Below are 16,351 nucleotides of genomic sequence, written 5' to 3' on the forward strand. Positions count from 1 at the left end.
TAGGTGTCCGTGAAATGAACAGAGGTTTGTGTCCTGGACCTGTGAGTCTTCTGGGACAGCACCGTTTTCTAGCACCTCTAGCTGAAACACACAGGTCCGACGGTGAAGCCAAACTGGTGTGTGAAGTTTCCGCCTCCCATTGGTGCTATGTCTCTCAGGGGGAGCAGATGGAGGTCCTCGAACTCAAACACAGACTCCCGAGGTCCAGAAAGGATCTCCTCTCCAGGCTGACACACAGGAAACAGAATATTTATTTATTTTACATTTAGTTGCTATGACTCTTTTTTTTTTTTTTGTGACAGTAATACTTAATAGTAATACTGCATATTTGGTATTATGATTTGTCTGAAATGAGGCTGCAGCTAACAATTGTTCTGTATTTCATTCTTTCCTACGGAAACCCTGAGAGGCAAGATCCGTTTTCTAACTGTGATCTTAATAATGAACCTTTTCTGTGCTCATGACTTAAGAACAGGTGGTTATTTATGTTTTATTGTGGGGAAAAAACATTTTCAAGGTGAATTTTGTGTGTGTTTAGTGTTTGTCAAAGTAACACTGATTTTGCCCACAAGAGGCTGAGGTGTACCAATACCCCAGATGCGGTCGAAAAGTAAAAAAAGAATTACCTCTTAAGTCCTTTCCTAACCACTTTTCCTTAACCCCGATGGTAAACGTCACGAGGTCAAGGAAAGGTGTGAAGGAGAATTCAAAAGGAATTAAGAAAATACAACCGTGGTGCAAGGAGAATCCGACTTCCACTCGGCTGCGTAAACAAACGACGGCCGATGTTGTTGACGTGGGTCTTCCGGTGAAACTACACTGTTCCGATGTGGACTACAGAAAGGCGTCTGGATACTTTGCCCCGTGCGTTTTTTTTTTTACCGTGTTGTTTAATGCAGGCTCTATAAACGTGGACAACCCGGTGGAAAATATTACTCCATCATCATTTTATTTGCCATCTTATTCTGCATTAATTATGTCTGTTCAAGTGAAGCAGCCACTGGATGTCATTTCATCATTATAAAGCACTGAGCTGTAGGCTTTGTTATCATTATTGTTTGCTCACACACACCCTCCTGCCCACTCATTTCTATCCACATGCATCCCGATCAGGATTATTGTGTGGAAATAATTGTTAGGTATGCAAGGTAAGCAGAACGCGTAAGGACTACGAGTCTGCTGTACATATTCTATGTTATAAGGGTTAGGTGGTCGTAGGTGGGTGAAAGAAATATATTAGTATTATTAAGGACAATATTCTCTTAACTGTAAACACACAATTCGAATGGCTCTTTACATGGCAGCCACTTAACTACTTCCCGGTCATTTCACTCCGTTAGGAACCTCCGTACGCAAATTTGACTACTTGACCGCAGCCCCCACGTTCTAAATAGAGAAGCATTCATGTTTTCTTTCAGCTGAGTTTGCACCGAGAGGTTAAAACTCAGCTGGAAGAAAACATGAATGATTTTAGTCCCATTTAGAACATGGGGTAGTGGTGCACTTCAGCCTCTTGCGGCTGGAATTAATGAAAAGTATGAGTACGACAACAAACACTTGATTAATCCTGGCAAAAAAAGAAATACATTTCACGTGGCAAAACCTTATTTCCACACATGTTCTAAAGAAAAAAGTAAAAACGATCCTGTCAAAACGTTTTTTCCCCCCCAGTAAAACCCCCCCCCCCCCCAACTGCTTCACAGAAACAAAATTACGGAATTTATAAAGATTATCCTGGCAATAAAAAATAAAAATAATACTTAGAATGCTCACTTCATCATCCTGGACCAAACCAAAAAAAAATGTATATAAATGCTTTTAGTATTTGCAACTACTGTATATCTTTTAAAAGTTCTGAAAATATTTTTCAAATAAATATAATGAAGTTGCAAAAAATTAAATGTTGCTGACTATTCACAGGACAGTTAAGATTTTTTCTCAACAATATTTTATGAAACCGCAGCAGCAGCATGACCTGTACTTCCTCAAGCCTCTCAAGCGAACCGTAAAAAGGGACATTTAGAAAACTTCCTACGTACCACACAGTCTTTAAGTGCTCCGAGGTAACTTTGCCTCCTGGAGTCAGCGAGGAATTTGACGTCTCTGTCTGCCTGGCCCAGTCTGTGTCCTGGCTGGCACGAGTGGGTCATATTCTGGACGGCGGTGCTACTGTGCAACCTCAGAAAACGCATCTGGACCACATTAGCACCTGGATAGTAAAACTGGGAAGGAAGGTATAAGAATGTCACGCATTAGCAATGTCAGCTGGTATGACAGCAACAATATTAAAAGGTAAAAACAAACACTAAGTGAAAAATTCACAAAATCGTTTTGTTTGTAATGTGTAATGTGAAAGGGGTCAATGTTTTGGCTTTTTTGCGGCACATTTAGCGTGCATTCACACACACTGAATGGGGGTGGTGCGATTAGGCTGTGGCGGTGGAGGCACCTTTTTTACTTATTTTGTCGTATATGTAACATTGTTGTTTTTTATGTGCTAAATCAATCAAATCAAAAATATGTTAGAATCTGTGTTTTCAGATTGTTGTGGATTTCTACTGCCCCGAAGTGTCCAATAACACCAATGAACACAGTTTTGATGAATATACTAATCCGTCATTAGAGAAGTAGGGTGAATGTTTAGTTCTGGTTGTTCCCTTCTCTCACCTGAAACCCCTGCTCCAGCTTGCTGAGCCACTGAAAGGATCCTTCTTCAGAAAACTCTTCCATCCAGGCTTTCATGGGCAACTGCAGGCAGACAAAAGAAGGCACACATTTTGCCAATCTGAGTGCAAGTCCTGCTTTCATATAATAGACTTGTGGAGGTCAGCGGTGTTCAGACAGCTGCTGATGAACTCTGGTATGCAGCTCAAGTATGATCTAGAGGTGAACCGGCTGTGAGCGATGCATTCACTTTACGCTACCAGAGACCAATTCATTCATTATTTTTTGATGGAGTCTGTCAATTCCTTACGTAGTATCGACTGTATTAGAGTGGAAAGAGAGAGAGAGAGAGGTGTGTTGGTTGTGTTTTTATTAGGGCTGTCAAAATAACGCGTTAATTTCGATTAATTAATCTGAGAAAAAATAACGCAGATTAATCCATTCCATATTGACGTTTGACCCGGAGCCGTTCTAGCCACCATTGGACTGTAAAATGAAGTAGGGAGACGAGAATGTGCTGCCTGGATCATTAATTGGAACATTTAATTGTAAAAATCTTCTTCCTGCCAACCCTGGCTACCGAAATCTGGTGCCACTGATATGTCTGCGCTTCTCTCTGCTGCTCTGAAACAGACGATACAGACAACACAAACACCGCTGCACATGACGCTAGTTAACACTATACTCGACAGCAGCTAACGTTAGCCTACCGCTAGCTAGTAGCTGGATTAAACACGGTTAAAATGCTGACAGCTAACGCTAAACGGTGTAAAGTTTGACTGTGTTTTACTGTAGAGGATTCAACACCGGTATGTAACAATCTGCAGCTGTCGTCGGAGAAACAACACAGACGGACAAATGAAACTCGTAAACTACAGCTTCATGGTGCATTTGTTTACAAGTTATTGTAAATGTCCATTTCCCATCTGGTGGTTGTTTTTGTTGTTCAACAGCAATTTAATAGCGAAATAAGTTATTGTTATTGTTATACATTATTATTAAATCATTTAATTTTGACCATATGGCCTTAGCGATAAACAAGCTGTTCTTTAATGTCACCGACTGTTGTTTAGTACCCTTTTTTTTCTTTTCTTTTTTTACTTTCTTAAAAAGTATCGGTTCAGGCACCGTTAATTATGTATGCGATTAATTTCGATTAATTCATCACAGAGTATGTAATTAATTAGATTACATTTTTTAATCGATTGACAGCCCTAGTTTTTATATAGACTGCAGTAAAGAAAAGGACCTGATGTCCTTTGGATGAATGCAGTGTCTCATTTAGCCACCCATTCCCACAGGGAGGTTAAACCATTTGAATTCTGTCTTTCTTTTAGGCACTGTTATACCTCCATGTATTTAAAAATGCTAAGTGAACAGCAAAGGTCATCATTTTTACCTGTAGTGGTTGTTTTTGTGTACTATATATATATATATATATATATATATATATACACATACATATACATATATATATACATATACATATATATATGTGTGTATATATATATATACATATATATATATATATGTGTGTATATATATATACATATATATATATATATATATATGTGTGTATATATATATACATATATATATATATATATATATATATACATATATATATATATGTGTGTGTATACATATATATATATATATATATATATATATATATATATATATATATATATATATATATACACACATACATACATACATACACACACACACATATATATACACACACACATATACAGTCAGGTCCATAAATATTGGGACATCGACACAATTCTAATCTTTTTGGCTCTATACACCACCACAATGGAGTTGAAATGAAACAAACAAAATGTGCTTTAACTGCAGACTTTCAGCTTTAATTTGAGGGTATTTACATCCAAATCAGGTGAACGGTGTAGGAATTACAACAGTTTGTATATGTGCCTCCCACTTTCTAAGGGACCAAAAGTAATGGGACAATTGGCTGCTCAGCTGTTCCATGGCCAGGTGTGTGTTATTCCCTCATTATCCCATTTACAAGGAGCAGATAAAAGGTCCTTCTCCGGGAACCATCACCTTATCGTGGTGGAGAGGTTTGTGTGTCCCTATGAACCTGAGGGCTGTGTTGTCTGGAGCTTTGTGCTCCTGGTAGAGATCTCCCAAGGCAAAGTGGTCTCAGGTGAGGGGCCAGACAAAGAATGGTTCAAAAAATCCTATGAAAAAATCGAGGAAGGGATGAAGTGACCCTGCCCGGAGGAAGCCCGGGGCCCCCGTCTGGAGCCAGGCCCAGATGGAGGGCTCGTCAGCGGCGTCTGGTGGCCGGGTTTGCCACGGAGCCCGGTCGGGCACAGCCCGAAAAAGCTACGTGGCGGACATCCCTCCATCCCATGGGCCCACCACCTGTGGGAGGAACCGCTGGGGGTCGGGTGCGCTGCCACATGGGTGGCAGTGAAGGTCAGGGGCCTCGACGGACCAGACCCGGGCAGCAGAGGCTGGCTCTGGGGGACGTGGAATGTCACCTCTCTGTGGGGAAGGAGCCGGAACTTGTGCGGGAGGTGGAGCGCTACCGGTTAGATCTGGTGGGGGCTTACCTCTACGCACAGTCTTGGTTCTGGAACCATACTCCTGGATAGGGGTTGGACTCTTTTCTTCTCCGGAGTTGCCCAGGGTGTGAGCGCCGGGCGGGTGTGGGGATACTCACAAGCCCCCGGCTGAGCGCCGCTACGTTGGAGTTTAACCCGGTGGGACGAGAGGGTCGCCTCCCTACGCCTGCGGGTTGTGGGGGGAAAACTCTGACTGTTGTTTGTGCATATGCACCAAACAAGAGTTCAAGTATTCGGCCTTCTTGGAGACCTTGAGTGGAGTCCTGCATGGGGCTCCAGTCGGGGACTCCATAGTTCTGCTGGGGGGGACTTCAACGCGCACGTGGGTAATGATGGAGACACATGGAGGCGTGATTGGGAGGAACGGCCTCCCTGATCTAAACCAGAGTGGTTGTTTGTTGTTGGACTTCTGTGCTAGTCATGGATTGTCTATAACTTGAACACCATGTTCGAACATAGGGATGCTCATAAGTGTACTTGGTACCCAGAGCACCCTAGGCCAAAGGTCAATGATCGATTTTATAATCGTTTCATCTGATCTGAGGCCATATGTTTTGGACACTCGGGTGAAGAGAGGGGCAGAGCTGTCAACCGATCACCATCTGGTGGTGAGTTGGGTCAGGGGGTGGGGGGAAGACTCTGGACAGACCTGGTAAGCCCAAGCGGGTAGTGCGGGTAAATTGGGAACGTCTGGAGGAGGCCCCTGTCCGACAGACTTTCAACTCACACCTCCGGCGGAGCTTTTCGTGCATCCCTGTGGAGGCTGGGGGCATTGAACCTGAGTGGACAATGTTCAAAGTTTCCATTGCTGAAGCTGCGGTGAGGAGCTGTGGTCTTAGGGTCTTAGGTGCCTCAAGGGGCGGTAACCCACGAACACCGTGGTGGACACCGGTGGTCAGGGGAAGCCGTCCGACTGAAGAAGGAGTCTTTCCGGGATATGTTATCCCAGAGCGACTCCGGAGGCAGTTGCAAGGTACCGAAGGGCCCGAAGGGCTGCAGCCTCTGCCGTGAAAGAGGCAAAGCAGCGTGTGTGGGAGAAGTTCGGAGAAGACATGGAGAAGGACTTTCGGTCGGCACCAAGGTACTTCTGGAAAACCGTTCGCCACCTCAGGAGGGGAGCGGGGAACCATCCAAGCTGTGTACAGTAAGGATGGGGACGCTGTTGACCTCAACTGAGGAGGTAATAGGGGCGGTGGAAGGAGCACTTTGAGGAACTCCTAAATCCGACTAATACGCCCTCTATGGTAGAGGCAGAGCTGGAGGATGAGGGGATTGGCATCAATTTCCCTGGTGGAGGTTGCTGAGGTAGTTAAACAACTCCACAGTGGCAAAGCCCCAGGAATTGATGAGATCCGTCCAGAAATGCTTAAAGCTCTGGGTGTGGAGGGGTTGTCTTGGTTGACACGCCTCTTCAACATTGCGTGGAAGTCTGGGGACGGTGCCTAAGGAGTGGCAGACCGGGGTGGTGGTTCCCCTTTTTTAAAAAGGGGGACCAGAGGGTGTGTGCCAATTACAGGGGTATCACACTTCTCAGCCTCCCCGGTAAAGTCTACTCCAAGGTGCTGGAAAGGAGGGTTCGGTCGATGAGTCGAATCTCAGGTTGAAGAGGAACAATGCGGATTCCGTCCTGGTCGTGGAACAACGGACCAGATCTTTACTCTCGCAAGGATCCTGGAGGGAGCCTGGGAGTATGCCCAACCAGTCTACATGTGTTTTGTGGATCTGGAGAGGCGTATGACCGGGTGCCCCGGGAGATACTGTGGGAGGTGCTGCGGGAGTACAGGGTGAGGGGTCCCTTCTCAGGGCCATCCAATCTCTGTACGACCAAAGCGAAAGCTGTGTCCGGGTTCTCGGCAGTAAGTCGGACTCGTTTCAGGTGAGAGTTGGCCTCCGCCAGGGCTGCGCTTTGTCACCAATCCTGTTTGTAGTATTTATGGACAGGATATCGGCGTAGTCGGGGTGGAGAGGGGTTGCAGTTCGGTGGGCTGGGGATCTCATCGCTGCTTTTTGCAGATGATGTGGTCCTGATGGCATCATCGGCCTGTGACCTTCAGCACTCACTGGATCGGTTCGCAGCCGAGTGTGAAGCGGCTGGGATGAGGATCAGCACCTCTAAATCGGAGGCCATGGTTCTCAGCAGGAAACCGATGGAGTGCCTTCTCCAGGTAGGGAATGAGTCCTTACCCCAAGTGAAGGAGTTCAAGTACCTTGGGGTCTTGTTCGCGAGTGAGGGGACAATGGAGCGGGAGATTGGTCGGAGAATCGGCACAGCAGGTGCGGTATTACATTCAATTTATCGCACCGTTGTGGCGAAAAGAGAGCTGAGCCAGAAGGCAAAGCTCTCAATCTACCGGTCAGTTTTTGTTCCTACCCTCACCTATGGTCATGAAGGCTGGGTCATGACCGAAAGAACAAGATCCAGGGTACAAGCGGCCCGAAATGGGTTTCCTCAGGAGGGTAGCTGGCGTCTCCCTTAGAGATAGGGTGAGAAGCTCAGTTATCCGTGAGGAGCTCGGAGTAGAGCCGCTGCTCCTTTGCGTCGAAAGGAGCCAGTTGAGGTGGTTCGGGCATCTGGTAAGGATGCCCCCTGGGCGCCTCCCTAGGGGAGGTGTTCCAGGCACGTCCAGCTGGGAGGAGGCCTCGGGGAGACCCAGGACTAGGTGGAGGGATTATATCTCTAACCTGGCCTGGGAACGCCTCGGGATCCCCCAGTCGGAGCTGGTTAATGTGGCCCGGGAAAGGGAAGTTTGGGGTCCCCTGCTGGAGCTGCTACCCCCGCGACCCGACCCCGGATAAGCGGATGAAGATGGATGGATGGATGGATGGATGGAGATAAAAAGGTCCAGAGTTCATTTCAAGTGTGCTATTTGCATTTGGAATCTGTTGCTGTCAACTCTCAATATGAGATCCAAGAGCTGTCACTATCAGTGAAGCAAGCCATCATTAGGCTGAAAAAATCTAAGCAAACCCATCAGAGAATAGCAAAAAACATTAGGTGTGCCCAAATCAACTGTTTGGAACATTCTTAAAAAGAAAGAACGCACCGGTGAGCTCAGCAACACCAAAAGACCCGGAAGACCACGGAAAACAACTGTGGTGGATGACCAAAGAATACTTTCCTGGTGAAGAAAACACCCTTCACAACAGTTGGCCAGATCAAGAACACTCTCCAGGAGGTAGGTGTATGTGTGTCAAAGTCAACAATCAAGAAGACTTCACCAGAGTGAATACAGAGGGTTCACTACAAGATGTAAACCATTGGTGAGCCTCAAAAAACAGGAAGGCCAGATTAGAGTTTGCCAAACAACATCTAAAAAAGCCTTCACATTTCTGGAACAACATCCTATGGACAGATGAGACAAAGATCAACTTGTACCAGAGTGATGGGAAGAGAAGAGTATGGAGAAGGAAAGGAACTGCTCATGATCCAAAGCATACCACCTCATCAGTGAAGTATGGTGGTGGTAGTGTCATGAGCGTGGGCATGTATGGCTGCCAATGGAACTGGTTCTCTTGTATTTATTGATGATGTGACTGCTGACAAAAAGCAGCAGGATGAATTCTGAAGTGTTTCAGGCAATATTATCTGCTCATATTCAGCCAAATGCTTCAGAACTCATTGGGACGGTGCTTCACAGTGCAGATGGACAATGACCCGAAGCATACTGCGAAAGCAACCAAAGAGTTTTTAAGGGAAAGAAGTGGAATGTTATGCAATGGCCAACTCAATCACCTGACCTGAATCCGATTGAGCATGCATTTCACTTGCTGAAGACACAACTGAAGGGAAAAATGCCCCAAGAACAAGCAGGAACTGAAGACAGTTGCAGTAGAGGCCTGGCAGAGCATCACCAGGGATGAAACCCAGCGTCTGGTGATGTCTATGCCTTCCAGACTTCAGGCTGTAATTGATTGCAAAGGATTTGCAACCAAGTATTAAAAAGTGAAAGTTTGATTTATGATTGTTAATCTGTCCCATTACTTTTGGTCCCTTAAAAAGTGGGAGGCACATATACAAACTGTTGTAATTCCTACATCGTTCACCTGATTTGGATGTAAATACCCTCAAATTAAAGCTGAAAGTCTGCAGTTAAAGCACATCTTGTTCGTTTCATTTCAACTCCATTGTGGTGGTGTATAGAGCCAAAAACATTAGAATTGTGTCGATGTCCCAATATTTATGGACCTGACTGTATATTTATATATATATATATATACACACACACACATCTACACATATATACACACATATATATACACATACATACATACACATACATATATACATATACACATACATACACATATATACATACATACATATATATATACACATACATACACATATATACATACATACATATACATACATATATATACATGTGTGTATATGTATGTATGTGTATATATACACATATACACACATACATATATATACATATATATATATATATATATATATATATATATATATCTCTATATACATATACACATATATATATACACACACATATATATATATACACACACACACACATATATATATACACACACACACACACACATACACACACACACACATATATATATATATATATATATATATATATATATATATATATATATGTGTGTGTATATATATATATATGTGTATATATATATACTATATATATATATATATATATATACACACACATATATATATACACACACATATATATACACACACACACACATATATATATATATATATATATATATATATATATATATATATATATATATATATATATATATCTCATATATATACATACATACATACATACATACATACATACATACATACATATACACACACATTCTACATTTACTCTACTTGTCCCTGGCCAATATGACAGCACAATTATGTTAAAGTCAGACTAAACAGTAGAGTCATAAAGTTAGTGACCTGACTGAGCAATGGGACTTACACAGCACTATCTACAGGTATCTTAGGTTTGCTAACATTAGCCACCATAAGCTACTGTTACTGTAACAGCGAAACCCCGGGTGTATCGAATTGAGCAATATGGTTAGGTTTAATAGGTTTGTTTTATTGCTTGTGAATTTAACCTTACATTTGTAAGAGGAAGAACGTTACTTCTTAGTTTAAAAGTTGCATATTCTCACTTTAAATAAACCATCACAGAGCCTAAAATTCACTGAAGGAAGAAGAGTGAAGAATGGAGGAAAACATGAAAGAGACTGAATCACAATAGAAAATAGTAAGGGAGAAAAAAAAAAATAGTTTTGTTCTATATATATATATATATATATATATATATATATATATATATATATATATATATATATATATATATATACTATATATATATATATATATATACATATCACACACACAGAATGTATGAAGATTGCACATTTTTACTCTACACTTATATACATGTACATTCTTTTTTCATTCCTCTAAGTATATTTTTTTGAGTAGGTGTTCTGTTATTTTGATCTTTTGTTATCTTATTTTATATCTTATTTATTATTTCTAGTATATTTTTTAGTATTGTCTGTATGTGTGTGAGTGAGTATGTGTGTATGTCCTTGTAATTTGCTGCTGTAACAGTTTTTCCTAGTTTGAGATTAATAAAGTCCATCCATCCATCTAGCCATCAATCGCTATACTAGCATCAACACATTATTACAATATCTTTGGTCTAACACTTGTTTATGCTATCTCATTTTTTTCTGTTTTGTAATCACTAGCATTGTATTTTGTATACAGGAATGCTCTGGTAACGGTTTGAGGGTGAAGAAATCATATTTATGATAATTCCTGCAAGTCCTGAAACTGTAGGGTGGAAGAATTGGTGTGTGTGTGTGTGTGTGTGTGTGTGTGCGTGCGTGCGTGTGTGCGTATATGTGTGGCAGACAGCTGATCTCAGCAATGTTAAAGTCAGTCAATCAAATGATTTCCTCACCATTACTAGGAATGATGTTCAAACTACCAAAATAAGATTTAGGCTGGAAAATGAATTTTCCTTTTCAGATGACCGTGCAGAAGTTCAAGTCATCACTGCAGATTGTCTTAGTCATCACTACGGAACTGTGAGCCGACTGACAAAACGGGTACGCCATTGATCCAGAATTGCAATTTGCTGTAGGTGATGTCTTCGTACCTGCGAGTGTCGAGGATGAAGGCAGGTCTGTTGTGATGTGGAAGAGAAGCTGCAGTAGGCCAGCAGAGCGTCCGCTGGGCTGCCCTGATTGGGGTCAATGTAATACGTTCCTGCAGAGAAAGGTTAGCGAGAGTTCAATGACATTTGCAGGGATGGAACTGTTGGGTCCACGCTGACAGACAGACCCAAGAAATACTGGAAGCAAAACCACTCCAACATACTGGACCAAAGAAATACGGGAACACTGAAATGTGATCACAGGTAGTTTGGATCCTTCACCTACGATATTCATTGAGAATCAGGAGCATTAGGTACAAATCTGTGAAAAATATTGTTCTGTATTAGTAGCCTAATATGTTTTGTTTCTTGTTTTTTTACGATTACTTTTTCTTTTCTCTCTTTCTTTACTCATTATTTTCTCCCCTCATTTAATTAAACTTTTTTTTCCTATCCTTTCGTTGAATTATTTTAGGACACCGAAGATGCCAAGCCCCTTGAGGGTTTTCCTCCTTTTTCTTAATTTTTCGTATATGTAACACTGTTGTTGTTTTTACATGTGCTAAATGAATAAATCAACAATGAGTCATGAAATATAGATAGGAATTCTATCAAAATGTGTTGCATGGAGAGAAATTATTTCTTGATATACCATGGTTTATGTCTGATGCCACAAACGTATTACCATTTTCATTTAAACTTTTATAACAAACAAGCAGACAAAAAAAAACAATAACATATTGATAAAATATACAGCAACTGACTTTGAAACCTTTGCTAAGAAAACGTGCATACATATTTTCTAAACTAAGCTGTTTATTCATGTGATTAAAGATGCTGCTGAGAATAAAAAGCATCCTGTTTTAGTGGCTGCTGTTCAGGACAGAGAGATTTGACACCAGCTCTAGGGTACTGTTTGCAAAGTGGCAGTAAGGATGGAACAATAACATTTCTCGATTAGTCATACAAAATTCACTTTTTAAAAAGGTGCAGTAGGTAAGACTAGCACTTATTTTTTTAGCACTTTTTAGCACTAAAAAAGAAATCTGGCTCCTCTGGCACCACCTACAGCCTGTAGTGCGATTTGCAAAAATCCACAGCTCCCTGTTCAGATGCATCAATCAGGGCCGGGGGGGGTGTCTAACTGCGTCAATCATTGCTCATGCACACACATTCATTCGCCCTTGTGGGGGGAGGGGCTTATGAGACCTTTTTGGGCTTTAGCGGAAAGGGGGGAGGGACTGAGAAGTTGTTGATGTTCAAATTTTTAGGACCTGGATCTTCCCAATCCTACCTACAGCACCTTCAAACTAGAAAAGGCAATGTTTACTTAAGGAATTCAAAATGTGCTTATTGCCTGAAAAAAAATCCAGTTCAATCTTTCAACTCTCTGCGACCAGAAAAAAAACTGCCTCGTGTACGTTCATATATTTAGTTCCAGTGGCCAATGCTCATAACTAAATGTTGATGTTTTCAACACATCAACAGTAAGCTGAGAGGACATTTTGAGCTACTATACTATAACATGAGCCAAGAGTGCCAAGACTTCAATCTTTGAAGTGCGATTATGCACATTTTCTGTTTGTGGTTAATGTGTATTCATAATTTATAGACATGTTTACCTTTCAAGTTATTAATATACATTTTTAAAATACTTGTATTTTTTCACCAATCCAACAAAATTCTCAAACAGTGATTTAGTATTTGACAGCTGAAATTATAAATGTTACCAGATCAATTTGTTTTGTTGGAGTTTAGAAAAGCTCACATGGAGGATAATGCACATGTGTAACAGACAGGACAGCGCCCAGAACTCCAGCCAGCTCGGCCATTCTGAAATAATTCCCTGTGGATTTATTTACTAGTGCTATTTGATTGTTTGGGGAACTGACCGCTGCTGTATTCGGGGTGACAGAGCCAGAGCTCCAGGCAGGTGGTGGCAGGGTGCTCCTTGCTGCCATCAGGGGGATCCAGCAGCAGCCGAAGCTCCTGCTGAAGAGAATCTAGCACAGTCTGGACCACATGGTAGTTGGGCTTATCGGACACATACATCAGGTCCTGGACATGGAAAGAGAATATAAAAATAAAAACACACGCAGAGATAGACAGACAGACAGTCTATTGCATTGCAGTCAAGACTCATTTCAAATGCTCGATGATAACTGCTTTTGTATTTGGAACCCCACGCTCAAAATAATTGAATTGGGCCGTGAAGACCGTGAAGAATCACTTGCCTTGAGTTGAGTCAACGTCATGTTTAGTGACTGTCCTGGGGGTCCAGGAAGCCCAGGTGGACCCTAAAACACAAGGAAGATGCACACATTGGGTATTGTGATAAACACTACAAAAATATCAACATTAGAATTCAGATTTGAAAAGTTTTTGTTATCCAAAAGAGATCTACAGTAAAGAAATGTCTCTTGACAGGGCTATTAAAATAAATGTGTGGTATACACTGACAAATAAAAAAGAAATCTTAGATTCATGGAACTGAGTGATGAGCAAATGAAATAAAAGCTGTTCATTCCTTAAGCTGTTTCACATGTTGATGATGTTTGTGCCGTAACAGTGCTCAACAAGTAAGATCCTTTAAAATGATAGTGTCACTACTTTAGCTGAGGCCCATGTCCCCTGAACGTTATGCTAATGTTAGCTAAAACCCAGGCAAGTTACAAACTAAGCAAACTGTCAGACACATAAGAAGTTTGCACACTAGGCTAATCTCATATCTCATTAAACTGATTTGTAGGCATTGCCAATGTATTGTATACATGTTTGTAATGTACACACTTTGAATGTACAGCATAAGCCAATGTTTTTTCACCAATCAAACTTGAACTCAGAGTGTTTTTCATCCTCTGTGGTAAACTTACTGGGAGCCCCCTCCTGCCAGGCAGACCAGGGAAACCTTGGTAGCCTTTCAAACCCTGCGGGGGAAAGGAAATGTGATAAGCACAAGATGCGATTCTGCCCTGTTTCTGTACGACAATACCACACCATTGACTATAAAACACATTGATATTAAAATCAAGACTGCTGCAAAAATCCCATTAAATTCGAACGCCAACTCCTAAGTGTGACAGCTTTACGATTATATGTGCCATCAACGCAAACCAGAGCGACAATCCTCCAGGGCAGTCAGCGCTGCACATTAACGCTGAGTCAGAGCTGAAGGGACTTTGATTTGTCAGGACAAGAGTGCTTGAGATGATGATATCATACCTTTAATCCAAACAAACCCTGCAACAGAGGAGGAGAAGAAAAAGGGCATTAGCATGATTTTTCCACTGTGAAGTGCAGTTATTTATCTGCTGCATTAACAACCCATCAGCCACGGCTTCCTAAGTCAATATATTTGTCTGCCCCTAAGACACAGTGGGCTGAACACAATCATAGTGTGCTGGTGAACTGTGCAGCTGAAGAAATGATTAGTTGGCTGACAGATAACAATCTGCACCAGTTGCACTTATAAAACAATCCCATTTCCATCACACGCTCCACGTCTGTACTCAGACACAATCTTCCGACTCTTGCTTGAATTCAGAACTATGAAATAGCTAAGACAAAAAGCAAAAATGCATAGCCTGAATAAACTTTGTATATCAAATTTAAAATACAGTTGCAACGTTCTTTCCACAAAAGAAAGCAACAACAAACAGCTTAAAAGCATACAAGCCAAACTGAAAAACTAAATACAAGTTATAATTATATAACAGCCAGCAACAAAAAAAAACTACAGCGAATAAAGCATGTTAAATAATCTATCTAATGTACAGGTTTGTGATGAAACGCTTTTCAAAGTGAATTAAAAGATTTAAGAAGTGATGCTTACAGGCAGCCCTGGCAGACCTGGTGTACCCCTCGGTCCTGGTAGACCAATATTTCCCTAAAGCACAGAGAGAGAGAGAGAGAGAGAGAGAGAGAGAGAGAGAGAGAGAGAGAGAGAGAGAGAGAGAGAGAGAGAGAGAGAGAGAGAGAGAGAGAGAGAGAGAGAGAGAGAGACAGAGAGAGAGAGAGAGAGAGAGAGAGAGCAGAGAGAGACAGAGAGAGAGACAGAGAGAGAGAGAGAGAGAGAGAGAGAGAGAGAGAGAGAGAGAGACAGAGAGACAGAGAGAGAGAGAGAGAGAGACGTATACATATATTAAAGTTGGACATCATAAAAAACATATTCAAATGTGGTAAAAATTCAAGCTTCAAAAAAAGAGGGAACATAAGATAAACTACGATCTTAAATGTTGTGTACCTGCTCTCCCTTCAAGCCCAGTGGACCAGGCAACCCAACAGGACCCCGAATACCCTGAAGAAAGATTAATGAAAAAGAAAAGTAAATAAATATCCATTAGAGCAACAAACATTCTTTGTTTAAGATAATTTTTTGGGCATTTTAGGCCTTTATTTTTATAGGACAGCTGAAGAGGTGAAAGGGGAGAAATGACATGCAGCAAAGGGCCTCAGGTCGGAGTCGAACCCACGGCCGAGGAGTAAACCTTTATATATGGGCAGGCGCTCTACCAGGTAAGCTACCCAGGCACCCAGAGCAACATACATTCTGAACAAAACATTTGATTATAGTACTTTCCCGTAGTTCCAATGAATCTCTTCTTGGGCTTTGAGTCTAGTTGTGGAGCACGTGGGGGTGTTTAGACTGGATATTAAGATAAGACAGTAGATTGTTAACCAGGACTTAAACTGTCTACAGCTAACTCAACCGACCAATGGTGTAACTTCATCAGTCACTTACTCACTCAGTGACAGACTTTTGCGTTTATAGGACTGGCCCCCGCTTTGCTGCAGTCCAGCCAAAAATGTATCAAACCTTACTCAGATCACTAATCATGCAAGTAAAACAGCAGGCCCCAGCCAGTTCTCCCTATCAGATTGAGTCAGTCTGATGTAAAAACAACTTCCATCACACAG

The 16,351-nt window shown here is 41.8% G+C and overlaps 1 protein-coding gene and 1 long non-coding RNA gene across 2 annotated transcripts; both read right to left on the minus strand.

The window, feature by feature from the left end:
* Nucleotides 1-77: 77 nt before the first annotated feature.
* On the minus strand, nt 78-13,486 carry LOC144531716 (collagen alpha-1(II) chain). The gene is made up of 5 exons (XM_078271977.1): nt 13,327-13,486; nt 11,438-11,547; nt 2,668-2,748; nt 2,040-2,222; nt 78-227 (listed from the first exon to the last, which is right to left on the minus strand). Exons 1-5 carry the CDS (start codon nt 13,484-13,486, stop codon nt 78-80), a joined length of 684 nt encoding a protein of 227 aa, XP_078128103.1.
* Nucleotides 13,487-13,667: 181 nt separating this feature from the next.
* Nucleotides 13,668-15,322, minus strand: LOC144531025 (uncharacterized). The gene is made up of 4 exons (XR_013503184.1): nt 15,267-15,322; nt 14,657-14,674; nt 14,308-14,361; nt 13,668-13,731 (listed from the first exon to the last, which is right to left on the minus strand). It is a non-coding gene; the product is annotated as an uncharacterized LOC144531025 (long non-coding RNA).
* Between the last annotated feature and the right edge of the window lie 1,029 nt (nt 15,323-16,351).

This window comes from Sander vitreus, chromosome 16 (genome assembly GCF_031162955.1).
Source record: "Sander vitreus isolate 19-12246 chromosome 16, sanVit1, whole genome shotgun sequence".
NCBI lineage: Eukaryota > Metazoa > Chordata > Actinopteri > Perciformes > Percidae > Sander > Sander vitreus.